Below are 24,885 nucleotides of genomic sequence, written 5' to 3' on the forward strand. Positions count from 1 at the left end.
AGTGGGTTTCCGGATGTTGTCTCTTCCCCTTGCTCTGCCCTGGACATGGCAACGCAGCTCAGAGGAAGGTTGGATGAAGGCTTGACTGTCCTCCAGTTTTTCATTTAAATCCTTCCTGAGAACAAAAAATGGATGCACATCTGTACCTCCCCTGGCCCCCCAACCCACTGTACAGTGTTTCCTCTTCAGTTCTCTCACCCGTGGTGGCACCAGCCCCAGGAACACGGGGATCTGTGTCGCATCACTCATAATTACTCACCAGTTTCTTTAATAACTCATCGGGGATGTGACCTTTCCTGTCCTCGCATCCTGACCTGGGGGTTTTCCCAAGCCATGCTTGACCCAATTTGCGTTTTCTCTCCTGCCCCTCTGAGGACAGCACATTCTCTTCTCTCCAGCCTGCACCCTTCCAAACGGAGAGCCCCAGGTCCTCAGGGTCAGCGCTCCAGCCTCGGCTCGGCTCATGTTCTTCCCCCAGTGGTGCCCTCCTGACCCTTCTCTGTGGTCTGCCCTGCCCAGCATGGGAGACAATGAGAAAATGAATCCACGTCTTACCTGCCCACCCATCAAGACTCCCTGGGAGCCTCCTGTGATTATCTAGACCCTCATTGGCTTCTCCGTCTCATCTGTCTCATTTCCCTTGCAGAGTAAGGATAATGAGCACACATGAGAAACTGTTGCTCACTGTGAATTTGAATGTAAAGAATTAAAAACACGGTTCTATGATTGCTCTAGCATTGAATAATTACATGCATCAAATAACAGGTGCAATGAATAATAGACATTCATAAAGTATAGGTCTAACATGTATGTCCAGTGTTCTACTAGAGTTTAGGGACACTGGCATGTTATTTTTCCTAAAATAGATGTCCCTGAAACAGTTGTCTTTTTTTAATCATTAGGAATGATGAGCATAGATAATGGAAATGAAAGTTATTTTTCTTCATTTTCTAAAATAAGGCACTCGGTAAGAACACGTCCTGAAATAAATGTTTTGTTAAGCCCTAATATTTCTTGACTAAGAAGAAATAAGTGACTTTCAAAGAAATCTTTAGAAATTAGAGGGCAGAGCATAACTCTGTGGGGACTATTATTAAACAAAGAGAAGTGGCATGATTTTGACCAAACATAGCATGTTATACGCTTGCAAGTGACATTTCCCATCTTCATTGATCACACTTTTGAAGTGAAAGTTGAAAATTGTGTGTGTTTTTAAAAAGATAAATAATTGGCAACTTGGAGGAGAAACCCAGTAGGAGAGCGATTGATTATCAATAAGTCAAAGAGCCACATTCATCTAGAGCTACATTTATCAGAGTGTTGCTTTCTGTACTTTCCATCAACAAGAGTATTTTATTAGGTTCGATGTGAATGTTCTTGACCCAAGTGAAAGACTGAGAGATGTCTTTTCTTATCATATATTCCTTTTCCTGTCTGTATTAACCTAGTTGCATGAGGCACGATACTTTCCAGAGGTGGGCTGCCCGGATGCTGGAGATAGGACCCTCAGTTGTTTGATCATGGAAACTTTATGGTTGAGTGGAAAGGTCACAGGCACTGCAACAGAAAGACACGAGTGTGAATCCAAAACAGCTTTTGTGACTTTAGTAATGCTTAATTTCTCTAAACTTTGGCTTTCTAATCTTCGAAATGGATATAATAGTGTTTCATAATATTTTTAGGAAGTCATTGAACTTTCAAAATATGCTCATTTCTCAGTTTGTTTTGGTCACATGCTATTGCATTTGTTAAGGATAATGGATAATGAGTACACGTGACCAAGTTGGTTGTTGTTGGATTTGGGGGATTAATTTAGATGACAGTCGTTTGAAATTTCAAAACCTTTAGGTAAAGATAAGGGACTTCTGATTCTAGACATGTGAGAGAAACTGGTACTGGACTTGTTCTGATTTTCTTATATTAATAAAATTGATAAACTGTCAAGACTGATCAAGGGAAGATAAAGAGAGGACACACAAATTACCAATATCAGCAAAGAAAGCGGAGCTGTTTCTAAAGATCCTAAATACATATGAAAAGGACAATAAAAGAAATTGTGAACAATTTCATGCCAACAAATTCAACAGCATAAGTGAAATGATTCAATTCCTTGCAAACCACTGCTCACCAAAATGAATATAAGTTGAAGTGAAAATCTAATTTGTAATTATAAACCTTTGCAAAAAGAAAGCTGCAGGCCAAGATGTTTTTTGAGACTTAAAATCTATATGTTTCACTGGATATAAGTTTTATACCAACGACAAAACTAGACCAAAGCAAAAACTTTTGGACACTCAGGACATATTGTCTACATATTAAGGAATCTCAAAAATATCTAAGAACAGCTGGATAATTGATGAAGGCTTTCACATAGTATTTATTTTACCTTGAAAAACAAGCAGTCTGTGAACCATGATGACATTTAAGTGGTATTTGAAATGACCTTCTAAAACAACAGGGTAACCTGAGGTCATTTGTTGTCCACTGATGTTGTGATTCAGGCCCACGGGCCCTTCTGCTCACCTCCGAGCCGTGCACACTGCAACCAGTCTATTTTCTCTACTTTTTAAAACTCTTGGGATAAAAATCAGATTCCTAGGATAAAACTCAAATGGCTTACCATGTTCCAAAAAGCTCTGTAAAGATCTAGCGCTGGCCTGATCCTAGTCTTGTCTCAAGCCACGCTTCAGTCCAGCCGCAGCGACCTTCTCACCGTTCCTGGGCTGCAGCAGGCTTCTCCTGTTCAGGGCCCGCATTGCTGACACCCGCCTTGGACACTCTTTCTAGTGCTCTTTGCACAGCCACCTCCTTTCTCCTTTCAAATTTGTGTAAAGTGGTGTCTCCCCTGCCCCCAGCAACCATTCTCTGTTCCAAAAGCCCGTTTGTTCCTTTCCTAACACTTTTTACGGTTTGTGATTATTTCTGTGTCTACATTCCTTCCGTAAGCTCTAAAGCCAAGTCTGTCTCATTTGTCCCCCAGAACTGAGCATGATACCTGGCTAGGCACATGGCAGGAACTGAATGAATGTTTGTTGAACTGATGGCTTCATAATGAAATTCACAACCCAATAGCCTCAGATGGTGGTGATGAGGTGATTGCGTTGAGTAAATGTGTGTGTTTGTATGTGTATGTGTGTTTTGTGAAGCCTACAATTTTTTCTAAATCCTGGCATGCCAGATTCTTATTCACTGACATAGGGAATAAGGCTTCTTTCTCTAAACTCGGGTATTTGGCCGCCTATAGTCAGATGACCTTTCACTGAATCGTGGCTTCTTTATCTAATGCATGAGACATTGAAGCCAAAAACAAGGCTATATATCATCATCCCTCCTCTGGGTAGAAGGTTGGAATCTGATTTAATTCCAAGACTATTTGCCATTATCCATCCTCATTCTATCACTGGTGGCCATCAAAAAAGAGTGTCTTGGGAAGTCTCAGGAACTTTATTGAAATTCATTGTATGCTGACCCTGTGTCCCACATGCCCATGCTTTTGTGCTCATTCCCAGGGAGGCAGTCTGGCTTGGGGACCAGATGGACCATTTTAACTGACTTGACAAGTGGCTTGGCTGCTGCATTTTTTTTTTTTTTTGTAACTGAATTTTATGGAATCATGACCTACTTTGGCACTGCAGAACACAAACCAGCTTTTACCCCTGAGCCTTGTTTCCTCAAGCTGTGGGGTTGCATCAGGGATTGGAAACACATGACAGCTATGCTGATTTCCATGTCTTCAAGGAGCTGAGTGACAAGACTGGAGCTGGTGGAACTGGTGCAAGAAAAGGTTTTGGATGGCTGCAATGAATGAAGTTGAGACTCCACAGCTACAATTCTCTCCTGCTGATTGATGCAGTATAGACAGTGCTCATACTGTGCTTGAGAGGGACACGGACATTAGGGTCTAGACACTTGAGTTATTACTTGATTCTTCTGATTCTTTGCAGTTATGAGATTGCACAGGAAAGCCAAAGTCAGCATGAAAATATGTAGCAATGAACCGACTACCTCTAAGATTAACCTGCTCTCAGGAGTGTATTTTTGCCAAGTCGTAGTGGGAGCCTCTCATCCTTGCTCAGTTCTCACTGATTATTGGGTGTTTTTATATGACAGTTGTTATGGTCTGAATGTGTCTCCCCCAAAATTCCTATGTTGAAACCTAATCACCAGTGTGGTGGTTTTAGGAGCTGGGGCCTTTGGGAGATTATAAAATCAGTGCCCTTATAAAAAAGTCCTTAGAAAACTGCCTTGTTCCTTCCACCATGCGAGGATACAGCAAGAAAACCCCATCTGTGAAACAAGAACAGGCCTCTAGACACCTAATCTTCTGTGATCTTGGACTTCTCAGCCTCCAGAACTGTGAGGAATACATTTCTCTTGTTTATCAGCCACACAGCCTAGGATATTCTGTTCTAGCAGCCCCAACAGATTAGGACAACAAACAGTACAATGCAGACTCATTGCAAGTTGATGACAAGGTAAAACTGCATCTTTTGAGAAAGATGTGGGATTTCATGAAATCAGTGAAAGTAGAGTTGCAGAACTGCTGGAATCACAGGTGAACCCAGTGGCAAATGAGGCTCTGGCAAGTGAGACCAATGAGCAATTGAAGAGGGGCAAATTCATTAGGATGAGGCCAGCAGAGTTGCTTCAGGTGAGACTGATTTGCATATCAAAGGATTATGAAATATAATTGAGGAAATTGGTGAATACTAATATTTCTGTAAAGAAATGATTCTCTTGGTGATTTTGAGGAAAAAGTGTTGTATTGTGCTGTTGTACACTTTTAGTTTCAAAATGATTTCAAAAACAGCGTGATTTATTCTAAAAATCAGCTTAATAATAGCACATATTATGTTAAATATAAGGTAAAATAAATTTATTCTTATGAAATTTATTTTAATTTTTCAAGTTGAAATCTCAAAAAACTTTCTTGCAGTAGTTAATATGACATGTTGCTCTCCTTTTTAAGTGGATTCACTTAAGGGACTATTTGCCATCAGTGAGATTTTTTGGCCCTGATACTAACCTGAGGGTGTCTGAGACTCCTGGAGAATCAGAGACAGGTGGAGAGACTGGTCTGAGAGGACCAGTGAAGTGGCCTGAGCTGCAACCACGATGTGGAAATTCCCCTTGGATCCCAGGACCTACCTACCACTTTGGGTGGGCAGCATACATCTGTCTTGCCTACCCCAAACCTACCTTGGAGAGAAGATTGGGGGATGCCAATAACCTCCCAAAAGCTGTGAGGTTAAAGTGAGTGGCAAATTTGGGGAGTGAGTGTGGAAGGGAGTGGGAAAAATGCCAATAAGGGCAAAGTAAACTATTTAATAAAAACACTAAAACCAAGCTGATCCCAAATAGCAAAGCATTTATTTTTGCCGCTAGAGAAGAGAAGGGAAAATCTGGCTCCATAGCACAACTTTTACTCTCATCCTTAGATTGAAAATAATTTGTGTCTTTTCTACGGTTGATCTGAATAATTCGGGAGCTTCCAAAGGGTGGGCTGGCCCCAGCCGGCTTTTCCCCTTAGTGTTGGAATCACATTTCATTTTTTCCTTGCATTGTGCACTGGGGATGTGCAACTGCTTAGATAAAAAGGACTTTGACTTCTCACCAGCATCACAAGGACTTTATTTGGTACCTCACTTTTCAATCTTTTTCACCCAAGTCATCTGGAAAGACTCTTGGACAGAAACAAGCCCAGAGGTCCCTGAACAAGTTGGCATCAATACTTTTTTAGTTGTTCAGTCAGCTACCAAAATTCCAGAATAGCCTTCTGTTGCTCAGCCTGTTAAGCTTCTCAGGCGGCAACTTCTCAGATGTGACCTTACTAAATTAAGACACACTGGGTGCAGAGACAGAGCATAGAACTTTGCGTCTGCCTGGCTTAGTGCCTGTTTGTTTGAACAAATGAATGAATAGATGTAATTTTGAGTCCTGCATCTGTCACTTACCAGCCCTGACCTTGAGCAGGTCGCTTGGCGTCTCACTCATTCACCCAACAGACATTTATTGATTGTCTCCTGGGTGTCAGGCACTAAATTAAGTGTCGAGAATCCCAGGGTGAATGAGACAGCATCTGTTCTCAAGGATTCTGGTCTGGTAAGGAGGGAAAGACGGCAAAGGAGAGATTCTCCCAGGAGAGTAATTGGCTCTGACGCTGGAAAGCAGATCCCAAAACTGGGGCCAGCCTGAAGGCCAGCAGGGTTCGTGCAGGAAAGAATTCAAGTGCGAGCCTTAAGTTGAAAGGCAACATTTATTAAAAAATAAGCAGGCTACCCCATAGACAGAGTAGCACCTGTATATCGCTGCTCTATTTATGGCTGTTTCTTGATTATATGCTAAATAAGGGGTGGATTATTTATGGCTTTTCTGGGGAAAAGGGCAGAAATTTCCAGCAATCAGAGATTCCTCCTCTTTTCATACCATATAAGGTAACTTCCTGATGGAAGTTTCTTTTAGTAAGCTAATACATTATCAGCAAGGTCTAGTGATCTACAAGGGCGAGCGGAAGTCGTTTTTGTCACCATCTTGGCTCTTACTGGTCTTAACCAGTTTCTTCACTGCATCCTGTTTCCCTGTTTTTATCAGAGATCTTGGTTCAGGTCTTAACTTTTTAATGAGTTGGGCCTGGGGGATTCCTATCTCAGCTCTGTATACCGTGGGACTGAATTGTAGGTGTGGCTACTCCCCTGGTCTGTGGTTTTCTCAGATTGGTGACTTGTGGCTTGCAGGACTGTCCTGTCCCCAGCCTGTTAGAAGATCACACACTCCAGTCTGTCGGTATTGCCAGGGACCGATATCAAAAGTTTTGGACTTTAACTTCCAGAATTCTAATTTCTTCTTTACATCTTTTTTTTTTTTTTCCTTTAAACAAATTAGGATATTTTCCTGTTGTCAGGCTTTTGGTACCTTTCTTGTTTCCATGTGTTGCAAAGATTCTTGGAAGTAATATCTGATCACACGAAGGTCTCTCAGTGCCCTGGGAAATAATATTTCCAGTCTTGGAGATGTCCTCTCTTAAAGCTAACAGGTGGCTGACATCATTGATTTTTCTGATGTTTGTTTTCCTCTCTCTCATGCTAGAAATCACAGTGGGAGTGGAACAGTTATGTTTAACTTAAACTATTACTGGCCCAGGCATCTGTTTGTGGATGCAGGGAGTATTCAGATTTCACGGGCAGGAGATCAAATGGTGGGAACATGAGTGTAAAATTTAAGCTTGCCATTCATGACAGAAGGGGTATAGAAAAGGTCCAGGCTTCTGTTAAGTGTATTAAAGTAAACGTAGAGGCTTTCTATTAACTATAGGCCCACAATATAGGTAATGATTATTGAACACTTACTGTATGCTAGGCATGTACCAAATGTTCTACATGTGTTGTTTTATTTAATACTCAGGAAAACCCTACGAAGTCGATATTCTTATTAATCTCGTTTGCAGGTGAGAACCAGAGGATTAAGTATCTTGCCTAACTAAGGTCACACAGCTAGTAAGGAATGAAGCTAGGATTCAAACCCAGGCACTTAGATGCTACTTTGTGTCAATATCTACTATCTTAGGGCAGGATATTGTAGTCAGTGAAGGAATCTCCAATTTTGATTCATGCAGCTATTTTCCTCCTTAAAAACTTTGTAACCACAGTATTTTATTTTATTTTCATGTTTGTGGGACATATTTTGTTGCTAATAATTTTCAAAGAAAATAAATAATCCCAGTCCTGGCTTAGCATTTTTCTGAACCTGTGCAAATCATGCAGTCACTACAAATGGCCAGAGTCTCAGATGTGTGTTGTAATGAACATGAGAAAAAGCGATGAGGTCTGTCTTTTCACCCTTAAGAAATAGCTACATTAGAAAAATAAAATACCAATGAAGCTTGAAATATGTTCTGGTGTAAGATCGGTAACAGGCAACCTGGCAAGTTTCATTTATTCTGTATTTATTCTCATTACAAGCCTTGAGTGCTCCCTGGGCTCTCTCTTGCTAAATCAATGTTTTCAGAATTCTCAGTGGCTTGAATTTTGTAATCTGAGAAATCAATCAAGTACCTCAGGAGAATGCCATGTCTTATTCTTCCCTGAGCCTCCAAATGCCTTTTGTAATTAAGTATTAGTTGGAGTTCATTGCGCTTGAACAATGAGGTGATGTTTGGGTAAACTTCATTTGTTGTTTTTTCTTGAAGAGCATTGCTTCTGTTTTCTGGTTAACCAAATCACTGTAGTCTCAAAAATGCAATTTAAATCCTCCATAATTATAATAGTGTCCCTGAAAACCAACTTCAGTACTTTATGGTCATTAGTGTGTTGCTCTGGCTGGCACACTTGGCCCGGCACTCACAGGGCATGCCCTGTGACCATGGAGATTTAACAATTAAGCTTTTACAATAAAAGTAGGGTTGGGGGCCTTGAACGTGTTCCTTTTCAAAATGGTGCACTTGCCTGATGACCAAATGAATGGCTGTGTAGTCCCTGTTGCAGAGCAAATAATTAGACAACTGACTCTAATTTTTCCTTTCTCTCCTGGGTACAAAATTTTCTTCGCACACTTAGGTTGTTTAACAGGGATAATTAGTTAACAGTGAAATGTATGTACAAACTCATATAGAAAATGTATTTGTATGGTTTAAAAAATATTACTATTAAATAAGAATATTAATAAATATTAAATGATAATGGAAAACAGACTCTCTTGTACCCACCGCTTGGTTTTAGAAATAGAATATAACCATACCCTTAGAAATCCTGTATAACCCTCCCTGGTGGCTGATCCTTCTCTCCCTCTATGGCCATTGTCTTGGAAATTTAAAAATCATGTCTTTGCTTTTCTAGATAGTTTTACACAAACACATGCACACATATGTATACATTTCTAAGTGATATATAATGCTTAGTTTTTGAAATTTACATAAATGAAGTCATACAGAATATATTTTTTGTGACTTGCTACTTTTGCTTACCATTGTGTTTTGAGATTTTCTATTTATTGATGTACGTAGGAGGAGTTTATTCATTGTCATTGCCATATGGTATTCTAAGGCATGACTGTACCACAAAAATCATTCTCATGTTCACGGACATTTGGGTCATCTACATTTTGGAGCTATTATAAACAGTGTTGTGAATTTATGTACATTTATTCCAAATATAATTCTCAGATATATTCTTTGCAGTAAAATAGCTGGGTCATTTGCTTACCTTCAAGTTTAACAAATAATACCAAACTGTTTTTCCACTCTCACCAGCAAGTTATGAGTGTTCCCTTTGCCCCACGGTCTTGCCAGCACTTGGTCAGAATTTAGTTTTTCCCAGTCTGGAAGATGTGATGGTAGCTTCTGGTGGTTGTGATGTGCCTTTTCCTGATGACTAATGAGTTGGACCATCTTTTCATAAGTTTAAAATGGAGCTTAGATTTTTCTCTTTCTATGACATACCTGTTCATGTCTTTTGCCCATTTTTTAATTAGGTTGTCTGATTTTTTCTCATTACTTATTAGGGTTTTTAAAAAATATTCTGGATATGAGTTGGTTCTGTTTGTGACAAACATCTTCTCCCTCTCCGTGCTTGTCTTTTTCATTTTCTTTATGTTGTTGTTTTGGCCTTCCACAACTTGTGTATCTGTTTTTTCTGTATTTATTTATTCATTTATTTTAGTAATGCTTTTATTATTAAAGAAAGGTATATGCACACTGTAGAAAGTCAGTGTATACAAAGAAGCAAACATATTTGTTTTTTTTTTTAAAGAAAGAACTTGACATTCCTACTGCCCAGAGGGTGCCAGCGTTAGCATCATAGTGCACATCCTGCTGGATGTCACAAAAATGCGTGTGTGTGTGTGTGTGTGTGTGTATGAGTGTTCAGATGACCCTTGAATAACATGAGTTTGAACTGCATGGGTCCACTTATACGTGAATTTTTTTCAATAAATATATTGGAAGATTTTTTTGGAGACGTGTGGCAATTTGAAAAAACTCACAGAGGAACCACATATCCTAGAAATATCAAGAAAATTAAGAAAAAGTTATGGATGTCATGAATGCATAAAATATATGTAGATATCTCTATCATTTGTTACCATAAAATATTGCAAATCTACTATAAAAAGTTAAAATTTATCAAAACTTACACAAACACAGACCATATATGACATCATTTGCAGGAAATGTGAATAAATGTAAAGATGCAGTATTAAATCATAACTGTATAAAATGAACCGTAGAACATACTCTGCTACTGTAATAATTTTGTGACTACCTCCTGTTGCTATTGCAGTGAGCTTAAGTGTTAAGTATCCACTTAAAACACCTGAGTGATGCTAAATCATCTTCACGTGAGCAGTTTGTGTCTCCAGTAAATAGCTTATTGCAGTAAAAGTGATCTCTCATGGTTCTCATGTATCTTTCATTGTGTTTACTGCAATACTGTAAACCTTGAATAACACCATGGGATCCAAGGGGGTGGGGAAGTGTAATCTACGTCTCTCACCTTGTTTATCTTCAGTAGTGTCCTAGCTATTCTCAGCCCTTAAGAATCTGCTGGCTGGTCAAGTTCCATGAAAACCCTTATTGAGATTTTGCTTGGAATTTTATTGAATCTATGGTTCACTTTGGGGAGACCAAGCTTCTTAACTGTGCTGTTCAAATCTTGTATATCCTATCTAATTTTTCTGTTTTTTCTTAATTTATTGATTACAAAGATATGTATTAAAACATTCTACTATTATAGTAAATGTTATAGTTCTATGGTATTTGTAATTTCATTCATTTTTGATTCATATTTGTTGATGTATAAACATAGTTTAGAATTGTCATACTTCCTATTATGCCTTCTAACATGAGGTCATGACCATCTTTATCTCTAATACTGCTTTTTACAATAAAAACCATCTGACATTAATATTGACACCAGCTTTCTATTGGTCGGTGTTATCTTTATCTATTCTATGACTTTTTGTGCCCTATGTTTTATGTATGTAATTTTTGAATTTTTAGCTGGAGAGCTAATTTCAGTTATATTTCTTGTCATTATCCATATATTATAATTTATTTACATAATTCTTTATATACTTCTTTCTCCTTTCTTGTACTATTTTCACGTCTGACTTCATCATTTTCCTCTTTTTGTGTGAAAGTTCTATCAAACCTCTAGCTTAACACACATAGTTGACAAAGTCTCTAGTTAATACCTTTTCTTCCTTCTGAGCAAGGTAAGAACGTTAAATGCTTTAGCTCTGATCAATACATTCTAAATTATTGAGTAATGTTGTTGGTGTTTTAATTCTAGCCTGATTCTTCCTCCTTCCTCCCAGCAAAAACACCAAACTGCACACAGTTTAACCCACAGACGCCTTCGCTTACCATTCTGTTTTCTATCTTAGGCTTTCCATCTTCTGCCTAAAATATATCCTTTACATTTCCTTTTTGATTTTTTTTTTTGTGGCAAATGCTCTGTTTTTTAATTTCCTAAGTTTTCTTTATTTGACTTCATTCTTGGAAGATAGTTTTGTATAATATAGAAGTCTAGTTTGACAGTTACTCCCTCTCCGAACTTTGAAGGTATATTCACTGTCTTCTTGCTTCAGTTTTTTGGCGTTTTTGAAGACAGCTGTAAGTCTTTCTCCTGCTCCTTGGTAGGTATTCTTTTCTTCCCTTATGGATACTTTTAACATCTTGCTTTTGCTTTTGTGTCATAAAGTTTTATTATTATCAAGACATATCTAGGTGTCTATTTTCTTTTACATATCTTGTTTGGGATTTGTTGAGCTTTATAAACCTCAGGTTTATATTTTTCAACATTCTGAGGTATCCTCAGCCATTATCTGTTTGAATATTGCTTCTTCCCCCTTTTTCTCTATTATTTTCTCTTCTAATTTAGAACTCCAGTGACAAGTTTGTAAGACTTTCTCACCATATTATCCAGGTCACTTAACCTTTCCTCCACTATTTTCCATATTGTTTTTTCTTTTAACTGAATTCTGGACAAAATTTGAATCTATCTTCCAATTTACTAATTCTCCATTCAGCTTTCTCTCACATGCTGTTTATCTATTGAGTTATTAAATTTAATTACTCTATATTTCATTTAGAAATTCTATTTGGTCTTTTAAAAATCTGTTATTTTTTATAATGCTTGCTTTCTGTCTTTATTTTTAAGCTTCTCAATAATTTCTTCAATCATATTACAAATAGTTATTTTATATTCTATATCTTATGACTATAATATGTGAAGTTGTTATGAGTTAGTTTTTCTTATATATTCTTGCTCATGATGCCCTGAAATCTTTTGTGTTTGGGTTTTTTACTCTGGGCTTTTAATTTTTCCTAGAGCTTTATTTTTGGTGAATATTCTAATGTCTGAGTTGAAGATGAATTCCTCCAGAGAGGGGTTTTGCCGATAGCTCTGCCTACCCCAGGACCACTCAAAATTAATTCTCCGCTTAAAAGTTTCTTTGAAGGCTGTATGAGAAGCTTGAATTGGACAGCAAAAACCTGTGAGAGTTGGCTTATAGTTATAAAATCTCTCCACAGGGAACAAAGATGGAGACAGATAAGTTTCCCCGCTGGCTTCTTTTCTTACTCCTAAGCAGGTTGTGTAGTCTGTGGGGTACAAGATTTATTCAGGGGTCTTCTGTTATGTTCTCTACCTTGGATGGGCCTGAGATTTTGCCTCTTCACTCCTGTGACCCACAGAGACATCAAATGTCTATGGGTCTCCGTAGACACACTCGGGGTCCAGTGTGGCTTTGCTGTTTCCTTGTGCCCTGGGTTCTTGCCTTCCCTTCGTTTGGGGAACCTTGCTTTTATTAATTCTTCTCTTTGTGTCGCTACAGTGATACGTTTAAAAGATTGTTTTTATATTCCATACAACATTTAATTATTCAACATGGTAATAGTGTGCCACACTGCTGGAATTTTATGAAGTATTTTTGTATTGGAAAACGGACTAAACTTGAGCTTAGAATTAGACACGTCTAGGTTTGAGACCAGCTTCTACATTCAGTGTTTCCAGCTATCCATTTCCTCAGGTCTGCTAATAACAACAGCTTTTACTCTGTTTGCAAAGTGCTTTCACAAATATCAAGTCTTTTGAGAGTTGGGTGAGGCAGATGTTGTTGTTATCCCCATCTGGTGAGTAGATGAGATCGTTGAGGGGGATACCACCCTGATTTGGAGCCCAAGTCTTTAACACCTTGAAGAGTTCTGTATTTGTGACAGTGCTGTCTTGGATTAAATGATGTAAAAGAAGCCAGCAAGTGGATTTCAGTTTGTTGCCTGGGGCAAGTCAGTACTGGAACACTATTTTGAGGGATATTCTGAGCCCAAAGCCGGCTTTCTTGATAAAGAGTTCCTTTGACCATTAAGCGGTGTCTGCAAAGGTCACGGGGGATGAAAATGCAACATATTTGCTTTCCCAAATTTAAAATGGCCCTCCTGACTTTGAAAAATCCACAATTCTCACATAAATGTGAAATACATCTGTTTTAATTTGGATGTTGTAAGTAACTGGGGAGACAAGTCTTTGCAAATGCCAAATAAATGACGCTCCTTGTCCTACTGACAGTTTCCTTGGGGTGTGTGAGATGAGCATGGATGGACTTTGGTGATGGGGAATTTGTCATCAGAATAAACAGAATGTGGGGGAAGCTGGAAAAGCCATCTCATCAGCTGCCTAGTCACTCGGGGGTTCTGAGCCTGGCATGTGCTGCAGTTTTCTTCAGGAACCGGAACAATGGCCCCGCCTAGCTCAGAAGAGTAGCTTGAAGTCAGTTTGCTTCCCCTTTCCACATATGCAGTACTTCAGAGAAGATTTGACAGGGCCGTGTGGCCAGCACCCGTCACAGACTGTCGCTGGTGGCCCGCATTTGAGCCAGACACCTCGAGGGTAGCAGATCTTCCTGATGCAACACCTGTTTACATTCCCTTCCTGTGCAGGCTGAGGTCCTCGATCAAAGCTGCTAGAGGCAAGTTACAAGGGTTGCTTTCCCTGAACAAATCCTAAGGCAGGTGGTATAACATCTCATAAAATGCATGAGGAATTGAGGCCAGGTTTTTAGAAGATGGCAAGGCTGTAGCAGTGATTAAGACTCCAATGGCTTCTGAAGTCCATGTGCCCCAAGGAGCGCATAATCAAATGAGCACATTGGGCAAATCCGTGGCTACTGCCCTTCTGTTGGTTTCTCAAACATGGGCATTACTATCCAAATCTCACCATCAAATTTGTGCTCTGCTGAGTCCTTTGGAGGTAACGTAAAATCATTTTTCATTAAAATAGTTATCTGAATCCTACCCATGTTCTTATCAGCTCCCCTATGGGTCATTTGGAAAAAGGCGATTTCTCCCTTTTGAAGGCTCATTCTAGTGTTTACGTTTTAGATCTTTGTGGCATAGCATCATGGCTAAAAAAAAGGAAGAGTTGTCCTGGGGAGTCCCGAGGATTTAGACCTTCTGTAGATGAGGATGATCTGATATGCAAAACTGCTTCCCATGTTTGTGACTGTTCTCAGCTTTCTCCAGGGCAAGGACTAACATGTATGATTCCTCATGGGCATTTTTCATCAAGCAGTGTGGGGTGGGTGAGGGAGCCAGAGTGGCCTCTGTCATTTAAAGGTCCCTAAGCCTCCCCCGCAGAGGCTTCCCCTCCTTGTAACTGCCTGTTCCTGGGATCGCTGCCCCCAGCGGGTCTGCAACTGGCCGGCCACCTTCTTCCCCCACCAGTTCTCTCCCTGCTGCTTGCTCTTCCTCTGCTCTTCCTGCGCATCGTGCCTGAGTTGGTTCTTTTTTTCAGAAAAAATCCTCTTTGAAGACACTTACACAAGGAGTTTGCAGTCTGCTTTTTTCTGTTTGCATTTCCTGCCTCTGACATTTGCTTTCAGAGTAATTATGAGCTTCTGGGTTCCTTTCCCTGCTCCCCGTGGCCCCGGGCTACACAGCCCCTTCCGTCCTGCAATGGAAATCTCATCTGGCGCAGGTGGCTCAGGTGTCAAAACGGGGGACCTTGGCCTATTGCCGGAGTACTTAATAGGGTCCAGTTATGTTTGTGGAATGAATAGATGGTCGTTATCATTATCAATACATTCATTTGGGCTTCATGTGTCGGGTGCCTTCTGCCAGGCAGCGTGGTGGGTCTACTGCCAGGCAGCATGGTGGGTCTACTGCCAGGCAGCGTGGTGGGTCCTGGCGCTTCAGTGGTGACCCTGATGGGCACATGCCCACAGGGGGTATGAAAGCAGACAGGCAGTTAGGGTACTGCAACTCCACTGATGCTAGGAACAGCTGTGATTTTAGCTCTGTTAAAAGAGAATCACAGATTCTGAGGGGCTGCATTAAACTTGGGTAAATAATTTGAACTTGCTGAGCCTCCATTTCCAATCCATAAAATGGCCTGATGACTGGGTCGTTGTGTTGTCCTGGGGATGGAGACAGGCAGGTCATGAAAGCTTCACACGCAGCACCTGGCAGGTAGAGGCCCTCAGTTCTGTTTCCTCTTCCACATTCTCAGATTGATGTGGGGCAAGTAGCATGGTTTTGAGAAAGAGCATAGCAGAAAAAGCAGAGGGAAGGCAATGAGATTAGAGCTTCACTGAGGGCCTAATGGTACCAGGCACTTTGTCGGGCGTATCATGGACGTTCTATCATGCTCCGCCTTGACGCTCTGTTGGACGGCTTTTGGCCTGTCCGTTTTACACATGACAAGGCCGTGTTTCAGACCTGGAGAACCTCGCTCTAGGTCACACAGATAGGAACCAGGATGCTGCACACCCAGCTCCACCCGGCTGTGCTACAGAAGCACGTCCCACCGTGGGTAATTCCCCCTTCCACCTCTGACAAGCTGTACGTTCTCAATTCATTTCACATTTCTGGGGTTGTATCCACAAAGTCTACTTGGCTGTCTGGCCTCCTTTAGTGGGCTGAGATAGTTCTCTCTGTCCCTCTGGGTAGGACAGTCCCGTGGTGTAGGCTTCAACAGCCCCAGGCTCAGCCTGCCTCCCCCAGGGTGCTTAGGGTCCACTTGATCTCCTTCGTTCTAGCAGACAGCTTTCGGCATCTCTCCAGCTTACCAATTCTTGCTAAGTCTTAAGGCCGATAGTACTAGAGTAATAATTCTACCTGAGGCTGTCCACCACTCTGCCCATGCCTGGAATCACAGTCAACTGTACTGTAGAGTTGAAGGACTTTAACCCTCTGGATTCCAGACAACTGAGGTTATCGTAAACCCTCTTTCCTCTGTTTGTCTTCCAGGCTCCAGTCTTAGTTCTTCATGGAACTTCTCATGTCATTCCAGTTTTCCTTTCCCTAACAAAGCTCCTCTAGGGCAGGAACTGGGTCTTATGCACATTTCCATCGCCAGGGTCCAGCAAAGTTCCTGGCTCAGAGAGGCCATTAATAAATGGGTGGTGACAGAATGAAGGAATGAATGGCAATAGCATATCATTGGGCCCAGCCCTTCCTTCATTCAGCACGTGTTTATTAGGCACCTACTATGTGCCAGTCAATGTATGAAATTCTAGTATAAGTCCTGCCATCATGGAACTTGTCATGTGGGACCTGTTAGACATCTACCTAGCTATACATGTGCAAAGAAAAGGACTTATGTATAGATGCTTAAGATAAGTTTGGACCCAAATCCTTTCTTTTAAATTATTGATGAATTAATTGAATAGTTGAATTGATTGATACTTTTAATATTCTTGAATTACAGTCATTGAAATAAACTCTTGTCCTTAAATGAAATATTAAAAGAATTATTGGTATGAGAGTCAGAAGATTTCAAGGATTTTGAGAATTCTTTTCCTTCCAACAAAGATAGACTTTTTGTCTCCTACATTAGAGCAAAACAGTCTCATTGTTAATGGATTGGGGAAAAAGTGAGATTTAAAAAGAATCACTGTGGGTACTAAGCTGAATCTCTTTTGTAATTTTCTTCAAAATTTTCCCTTGAAACTCTAGTGCTGGTTAGGTAGCTAAATCAGATGTTAATGATCTGCTGATAATTTCATGAGAAATATGTAACTGTCTTTCCTTAAGCTCTGTTTGAATGGTTTAGGTTATAGATGTTCTGTGGACCCACCTTCTCTATGAGAGTTATAACAAGAATTCTATTTTGACAATGAAAGCTCTTAATAGTTTAGAATATTAATAAATATGATTTGTCACAAAAAAGAAAACAGAATGAGTATTTTTAGCTAGCCTGAAACCCTGAATTGAGAAACTATAAAATTGAAACTATTAATACAAATTAAGGCCGGGCGCGGTGGCTCACGCCTGTAATCCTAGCACTCTGGGAGGCCGAGGCGGGTGGATCGCTCAAGGTCAGGAGTTCGAGACCAGCCTGAGCAAGAGGGAGACCCCGTCTCTACTAAAAATAGAAAGAAATTATCTGGCCAACTAAAATATATATAGAAAAAATTAGCCGGGCATGGTGGCGCATGCCTGTAGTCCCAGCTACTCGGGAGGCTGAGGCAGTAGGATCGCTTAAGCCCAGGAGTTTGAGGTTGCTGTGAGCTAGGCTGACGCCACGGCACTCACTCTAGCCCGGGCAACAAAGCGAGACTCTGTCTCAAAAAAAGAAAAAAAAAGAAAAAGAAAAAGAACAAATTAAGAAGCAAGTCATATTAAAGGATCTGGGGACACAGGGACACTAAAGTAGGTCCCCACATAATGAACTTGTTTCTGAGGAATCCCAGGAGACAACCTGTGTGAGGGGTCACTTAGCGCAGGGATGGCCTCCTGGCCGGCTGGCCCGCTCATCTGAAGCTTCAGACTTTCTGCAGAGTGAGCTGGGAAAGACACCTGCCCTGACTCATCGCACTGAGTCCTCAGGTTTGTTCATTTCACCGACTAACGTCTACTGAGAGCCTCGGGGGCTGCAGAGTTGTGAGAGCCAGAGAACCCAGCCCTAGAATTCTCTGTACGTGAAAATGCAGTTATATAACTTAAGGAGCTGCAGACCACAGAAGCAGACCTTCGAAAACTTCTCCTTCAAAACGGAGCTTTACAGGAGCGAGGGTGTGCACAGCAGTGGCTGCTGCAGTGGTGATGTTTAGCGAGTGGCCACTCTGTGCCAAGCACTGTGCTGTGCACAATGTCTCATTCACTAAACCTCACAGTAACTTCATGAGTCCAATGCTCCTAACCCTATCGCACAGATGAGGAAACTGAGGCCCCAGGAGGTGAGCTCAGCAGGACCCAGTGGCAGAGCTGTGCACCCCACGCCATGCTCAGTCTTCCTCACAAACCACACTCTCCAACAACACACGGTACTACCTGCTGTTGAATGGATTATCTAGTCCCCAAATCACCTGCATAATTTAATTTGGGGTTGCTATTGTTTTAAATAAAATCACCCCAAACTATTAAGTGATTGTTTTGCTAGTGTAGAGAGTAGGGACAAATGGACAGTGTAATTTTAAGCTCAGACTTAAAGGTCCACTATAACAGCAGACCACTGGTGCTGGAAAGCAGGGCTTGCATCAGGTCTCAAATGGGCAGCCCCCAGACCCCACTCTGCTGACTCACAGATGAGTCCTGTTTGGTCGCCACTGTATTGATTTTTGATTAGTTGCTAACATTTAAAAATAGGGGCATTTCCCATAAATATAGGATTTCTCTCCTCTGTCAGAAGATCAGAACTGATGGAGACACAGAGCCTGCACTTCCACGTGGCAGACCCCAGCTGGGACAAAGGCAGGGCTGCATCTTTACAGAGGTGAATTCTCTCTGGTGTACCCCAGTCCTCACCACCCCCTGTTGTCTCCCGACAGCGGGCCCAGGTGTTAATTGCCATTTGTCATCACCAATGAGCCACTGATTTTTTTCAGACAGTGAAGTATGCCTTGGATATGAGTGCTTAGCTGCACTGAAGCCCAGAGAGGGAAAGCAACTTGCTCAAGATCATGTATTCTGTTAATGACAGAACCAAGATGACAACCTGGATGCCCGACCCCCAGCACCACACTCCTGCTGCTAAGGGGTCGATGGGCACTAACCATGCCTGTCTCCCACATCCTGGTTTCAGACGGTCTTGTGGAGATGCACTTGCATCCTCTGCAAAACCCCCTTCAACATGAAGATTTATTCAACTCGCTGATATTGCTCATCTCTCAGAAAAGATAACACTAACTCTTTGAGCATCATAAAATGGAAAATTTGTAGAGATGGCCTCATCAGAACACAGTTGTGTCTTCAGTGCCAGGAATGATCTGTTTGGGGAAATGTATTATAATTAGCAAAAGTGAAAAATCCAACATAAAAAGCAGGGTCTGCCTCCCCGATTCTTATTTCATTTGTTTTTAACAGATTTTTGTTTTATGGTGCCAATTTGTTCACTTCTTGCAATCATTAGGGTCCAGAGATTTTCCACTTGGTTTAAAAGTCAACTGGGGCTGAAGGGAAACTCACATTATTGCACCTAAGCTGGCTCCGGAAATAGAACTTGCTTTGCAAGGGCAAGGGGAGAGTCGTGAACCTGCGGTAATTCATCTGGGTGGCCAGAAAGAAGAATCAGTGATTCTTTTTCAGGGTCTCCAGGCAAGCAGATGTCTTGTTCACAGGACACAACTGGTGTCACCTCCTGCACTGGCTCCTTTTATTGAGATGCTTTGCTTGTCACTCTCATTGACAACAGCCAAGTGTGCATCCCAAGGGCCAGAAACAGGGTGGGGCAGAGGCAGCCATCATCTGTCATCTTCTTCCTAGTTTAAAGCATCTTTGCTTTTCACAGCCAGATCAACATATAAATATGTATAACCAGCTGCTTCCATCCACGAAAACCTACTACAGGCTCTGGAAACAAGGGGCATATGCTCGTCCCACGGAGCACTGTGCCTGCCTCCCTTCCATCAGTAGTAAAGGGTGTGTGTGTGTGTGTGTGTGTGTGTTTCAAACTCCAGAGAGCAAATGAACCAGTTGGATCCCTTGGACAGGTAGACTCAGTATCCTCTCATCCCACCAGCTTGGGAGTTTTCTGCTCATTCTGTTGTTGGTCATGTTAGCAAGATATGAATACATTTATTCCTCCTTATAATCACCATCTTCCAAAATGTTCAATGTTCTGTCCATATACTCACATCTCAGTTTTGGTTCTTAGGCTGGAAGTTAGGACTGTGTTTAAAAGGGAGGGACAGACACTTACTTGGAATGGACGTCGACTAACTCGTTCCACACTAGGATAAAAGGTTGTATAGCCTACCCCCCACTTCCTATCCCCCACAGTGCCTCAACTGCATGTTTTGTTTGGGAAGAGAATGGGGTGTTGTATGGCTAGAGTTGGAAAGCATGGCAGCCTTCCCATTTCCTTTTTTCCCAGTCGAACTTGAATCTGCACCTTGATAGTTTAGAGTCCTAGGATCTCAGAGCAGAATGGCTTATGGGAGATTGCATCCTGGTCCCCAACCCCTTAGCTCACCGGAGGAGGTGACAGAGAAAGTATGCCATCATATTAATTCTGTGCTGCTTGGTAGAGTCTAAGACTTACTTGGGTAGTTGTTGGAAAAGCAGGAGTGCAAGGGACCAGTGATTCTTACAGCTCAGACATGTCTCCTGGGCCAGAAGGAATCTCAGCAGGTCCTGTGTCAAAGGACATTATGTTGGTTCAATAACTGTATAAATATCAGTGAGAAAGTGACAAGCATTTCGTATGAAATTGGAGCCTGATTGTGTCACCTAGAAAAGTAAGGGCACACAGTGAGGCTTTAAAAGTATTATCGAAAGGCACAATAGTGTGTGTCAAGGAAGATTGGCTGCTGCCAGGTGCCCGTGGGATCTAGGCTGTTGCACTCAGCCTTTAAAAATACCTTAGAATCCCTCCTTCTTTTCAAAGAAGAAGGGGCTTCAACATTTCCGAGGGGTCGCAGTGTGGGTCCTGGCTCTGCGTGGGAGAGAATGCATTTTACCTGCTTTCCAAAGAATGAGTCAAAGTCGTAGTGTGAAGCTGGCCAACTTAGAGCTCCTGAGGCGAAGAGCTCAGGTGAAGGCCCAGGATGTCACCTGGAACCACCTGCCCAAGGCCTTGGCAGTGGAGGGTTTCCAGGGCCCCTTCCCTTCTCCATGCCCTGACGGTGCCCAGAGGTGCAGGTGGTATTGGCTGCTGAGCTAATGACTCATCTGCCTTCAAGTCTCCAAGTCATTTTTTTATGGGGACACAAAAAATTTCTGCTCAGCCTCTGCCCTATGTTCATTGAATTTTTTTTTTTCTGTTTCTTTCCCTGAGAGATGCCAATTTGGCAACACCCAGGGCTGCCTCTCCTCTGAGTCAAATCTTGGAGACTTTCATCCATAACCCTCCAAAGCCCCAGGGCAGTTCTTTTATGCTTCCCACACTTAGTGTAATTAGGCAGATAGACTTGCTAAGCCATCTGATCTAAATAAAGTCCATTATTCCTGCTGCAGAAGCCCAGGGTGAGGCCAGTACCAATGGGAGCCAGCTCTCTAGCCTGCCTCCCCAACCCGGATACCTCTTGGGAGAATGCAAATGAATAGAAGGAACAGAGCAAAGTGGATGAGGATGGAAATTAAGAAGCTGTTGCACTTGCTAGGATGGTGGCCAAATGGGGCCGTTTTGGAACACCATGTAAATCACTTAATACCCTTCCATCACAGCATCTAGAGCAGGACCGGGCAATGCAGTTTCTCACATATTCTTACTCTAAGCAGAATACTTCATATAGTTGGCACTGCTTTGCTGTTTGAGTGCTAATTGTTTTTCAAAAGTGTTTTAGTGCACACACCACTCACCCTTGCATTTCCTTACTTTTGCTTCATATTTATACCTGGGATAAACCTGGTTTAATATTCAGTTTAAAAAAGAAAAAAAATAAACAGTAACTTTATTTAATTTGGTTTCTGAAAAAGTTCTACTTTGGTTTAAGTTTGTGTTCATAACTGAGATCCCTTTGGAGAAGGCATATTATTTCAGAGATAATTTGGAAAAGCTACAGGTTGTTCATTGTTAGGTCCCCTAGCCATAATTACCTTGAACCTACAATTTAGGGCCCTGCTTTACTCACTTAATTGCGTCTTAAATATTGTCCATATTGCTATATGATCACAGTAGTTTTCATGGTTGCATCATAGTGCATTGAATGGAAATGCCACAGTTTGCTAATCTATGCCTCTGTGCTGCCCACTTTCAGTTTTCCCATAATTATAAGTAATTGAGCAGAACATCTAGGTTTCCCTCCTATTTTCTATTATTTCCTTAAGATAGACTCTTTGAGATTCTGTTAGAGATGATGAATGTGTTTTAGACCAGGGCTTCTCAGACTACAGTGTGCACACAGATCACTTTGTGGAATGCAGACTCTAACTCAGTGGGTCCAGGCTGGGCCTGAGAATCTGCATTTGCAACAAATTCCACGTGTTGCACAGGCTGCGGCTCCGGCTTTGTGCAATCTCATAAGGTTGCTAATGTACTGGCATCTAGGGTATTTATAAGACCCATTTCACCGAGTCACCGTGTGAGCTGGTTACCTAGGAGCAGAGCCCCCTGGGGAGCGTGTTCTAATCGAGAGGAAAGTTTTGATTCCACTGGTGTCCAGAGAAGGCAGGAGCTTAAGCATCTGCCTTCAACAAATGCCTCTAAGCTCAGTCGTGGCTGCCATTAGAAGCACCTGGGGAGTTCACACACACACACACACACACACACGCATGCACGTGTGCATATACACACGCATGCCAGGTCCCACTCCGACACTGCAGAGTGACTGTCCGTGGGACCTGGCTACCAGTATTGTTTTAGCTTCCCAGGTATTAAAGGTGACTCCCAGAGTAGCCAGAGTTGAGGACCATTGCTCTAAGCCCGCAGAAAACCCACCTTAAATCTCACTGAGTTCCAACTGTGTTTTAAAGCTGATGGGGTAAAAAGTTTGGGGATTATATATGCTATACCCACCTTCCACACTTGAGACAGTGGAGTTAGCACAGCCAGGAGTTGTCTTTGCAATTCCAAAAAAATAATCACCATCATTTCTGTGAGAAAACTGGTGTCTCCGTCAGACCCACTCCTTCACCGCTGTCGCTGGTCCTGTCTCAGCGAGCGGCACCGTTGTACTTTCTGTCTCCCAAGCCCAGAATCTGGGGCTCATCCCAGCCCGGTTACTTTCCCACGCCCTTCAAACCTAAGCAGTTCTCACAATCTCTGATTCTATATACACTTTTAGTCTTGTACAACGTAACACATTATGTTAAAATTACCTATGAGCACAGTTACATCCTTCAGCTGGACAGTGAGCCTCTTGATGCCAGAGATAGTGTCTGATGCATCTTTATTCCCCGTGTCAGGGGGTGAAGTCTGTATGTGGGTGAGAAGGAATTTTCAGACAGAGTTTAGGATAGAAAGAAGCACAAAGTTTATTTACTCTCTCTCCTGGAGAAAGAGAGGTCACAGCGCCAGAAAATAAAGAGAGGTGCCACCCTGAGGTCAAACGAGGCTGACTCTCTTAGGGCAGGCAGGGTGGGGGACTTGTGACTGTAGCCCCATTAGCAGAAGACGGCTGAGAAACTGGTGTCGGCTCCTTCTGTTTTTCACAGAGTAGATTGATAACAGAAATTAATTTCTTCTTTCCTCTCCATAGTGGGAGGCATCTGGTACTGTCTCTTCCTGAGGAAGCCTGGGGAGTTTGCACTCCTCCTGTCCGCTCAGGATCTTCTTTAAGGCTATTTAAACAAATTCAGAAAAACCTTTTTATGGGCAGTGAATTTTTGATGACAGTCCATCAGACAGTCTATTCTTTTTTCCCCTCTCCTGGAAACTCTTTTCTCTTTTGGAATATGAGTAGACCAGTTCTGGTGAATGTTAATGAAGATTTGCACCTGTTTTTGTTTGTTCAGTTTCTTTTAATTGCTAGGTAACTACCTCTGTAAAAGAGATATTTGTGTTACTAACCTCAGGGACAAAGTTCATGTTACTCTAAGTGGCTGTCAGAAATTTATTTTTCTTGTTAGATTGTTAGCAAGACTGTGCTTTCACCCCACGCCTAGCACGCTGCCTGTCTAGCAAGGAGATACCCATTCAGTCATTGTTGAATGAATGAAATAGAATAGGTTTTGTTCACTTGCGCGTCTAGAAGATCATTCTCATCATTGAAAGGTTCATGCCAGCCTGGTTCTAGCAGGAGCACAGATTGCCTAGATGCTGTCTCGTGCCAACCGGGGCTTGGCCTTGGGGGTGTGCAGGATGGCAGACAGGACGCCCAGGACACCCTGAGTCCCTGCCACTCACCACCTGCTAGAGTAACACCTGCTGTTTCTCTTTGGCAGTTGCCTTTTCGGGCCTTGGCTTCACGACGTTCTACTTGGCGGGCAAGCTGCACTGCTTCACCGAGAGTGGGCGGGGGAAGAGCTGGCGGCTCTGTGCCGCCATCCTGCCCTTGTACTGCGCCATGATGATCGCTCTGTCCCGCATGTGCGACTACAAGCATCACTGGCAAGGTGAGTCCCTGCCCAGGCCTCACAGTGGTCCACCTGTCTCCTCTGGGGACACACACAGGAATGTGCTGATGAGAGCAGCGGGGGGCGGGGAATTCAGAGTAAGTACCGATCGATGGTCAGAAACCAGGGTGGACGGACTGACAGAGCAGATACAATTTTGTAGCAAATTTGCCTATTCAGGTGAGCTCTGGCCTTCATGCTGCCCTTCCTGGGGGTAGAATGGGAGCTCGTCCTCCTCCTCACGTTCCAGGAGACTTTGCCTGAGTCCTGTCAGGTGTCAGGCCCCCGGGCTTAGCTCACCCTTGGCCTCAGACCCAAATGTGATTTTCCTGCTGGATCACTTCCCTCCTTCCTCAGACTTGATGCCTCGCAGCTTTTGGCTCCTTTCACATATCAAATCCAGGCTACAGGGACATATTCCTCACCACAGATGCTCTTCCAGAAGGTGTGTCCAGCCACAG

General features: G+C 42.2%; 1 protein-coding gene across 3 annotated transcripts in view; it reads left to right on the forward strand.

Annotated features, from left to right (window-relative positions):
* Window positions 1–24,885, forward strand: part of PLPP4 (phospholipid phosphatase 4) — a 109,009-nt gene that overhangs the window by 71,794 nt on the left and 12,330 nt on the right. For 2 of the 3 annotated variants that reach the window (XM_069460550.1, XM_069460551.1), the window contains one exon: window positions 24,254–24,424. The exons of the other annotated variant lie outside the window; for it this stretch is intronic. In XM_069460550.1, the coding sequence (XP_069316651.1) occupies window positions 24,254–24,424 (171 nt within the window). The remainder of the gene's footprint in view (window positions 1–24,253; window positions 24,425–24,885) is intronic. 3 annotated transcript variants of the gene reach the window in all.

Source organism: Eulemur rufifrons, chromosome 28 (assembly GCF_041146395.1).
Source record: "Eulemur rufifrons isolate Redbay chromosome 28, OSU_ERuf_1, whole genome shotgun sequence".
NCBI lineage: Eukaryota > Metazoa > Chordata > Mammalia > Primates > Lemuridae > Eulemur > Eulemur rufifrons.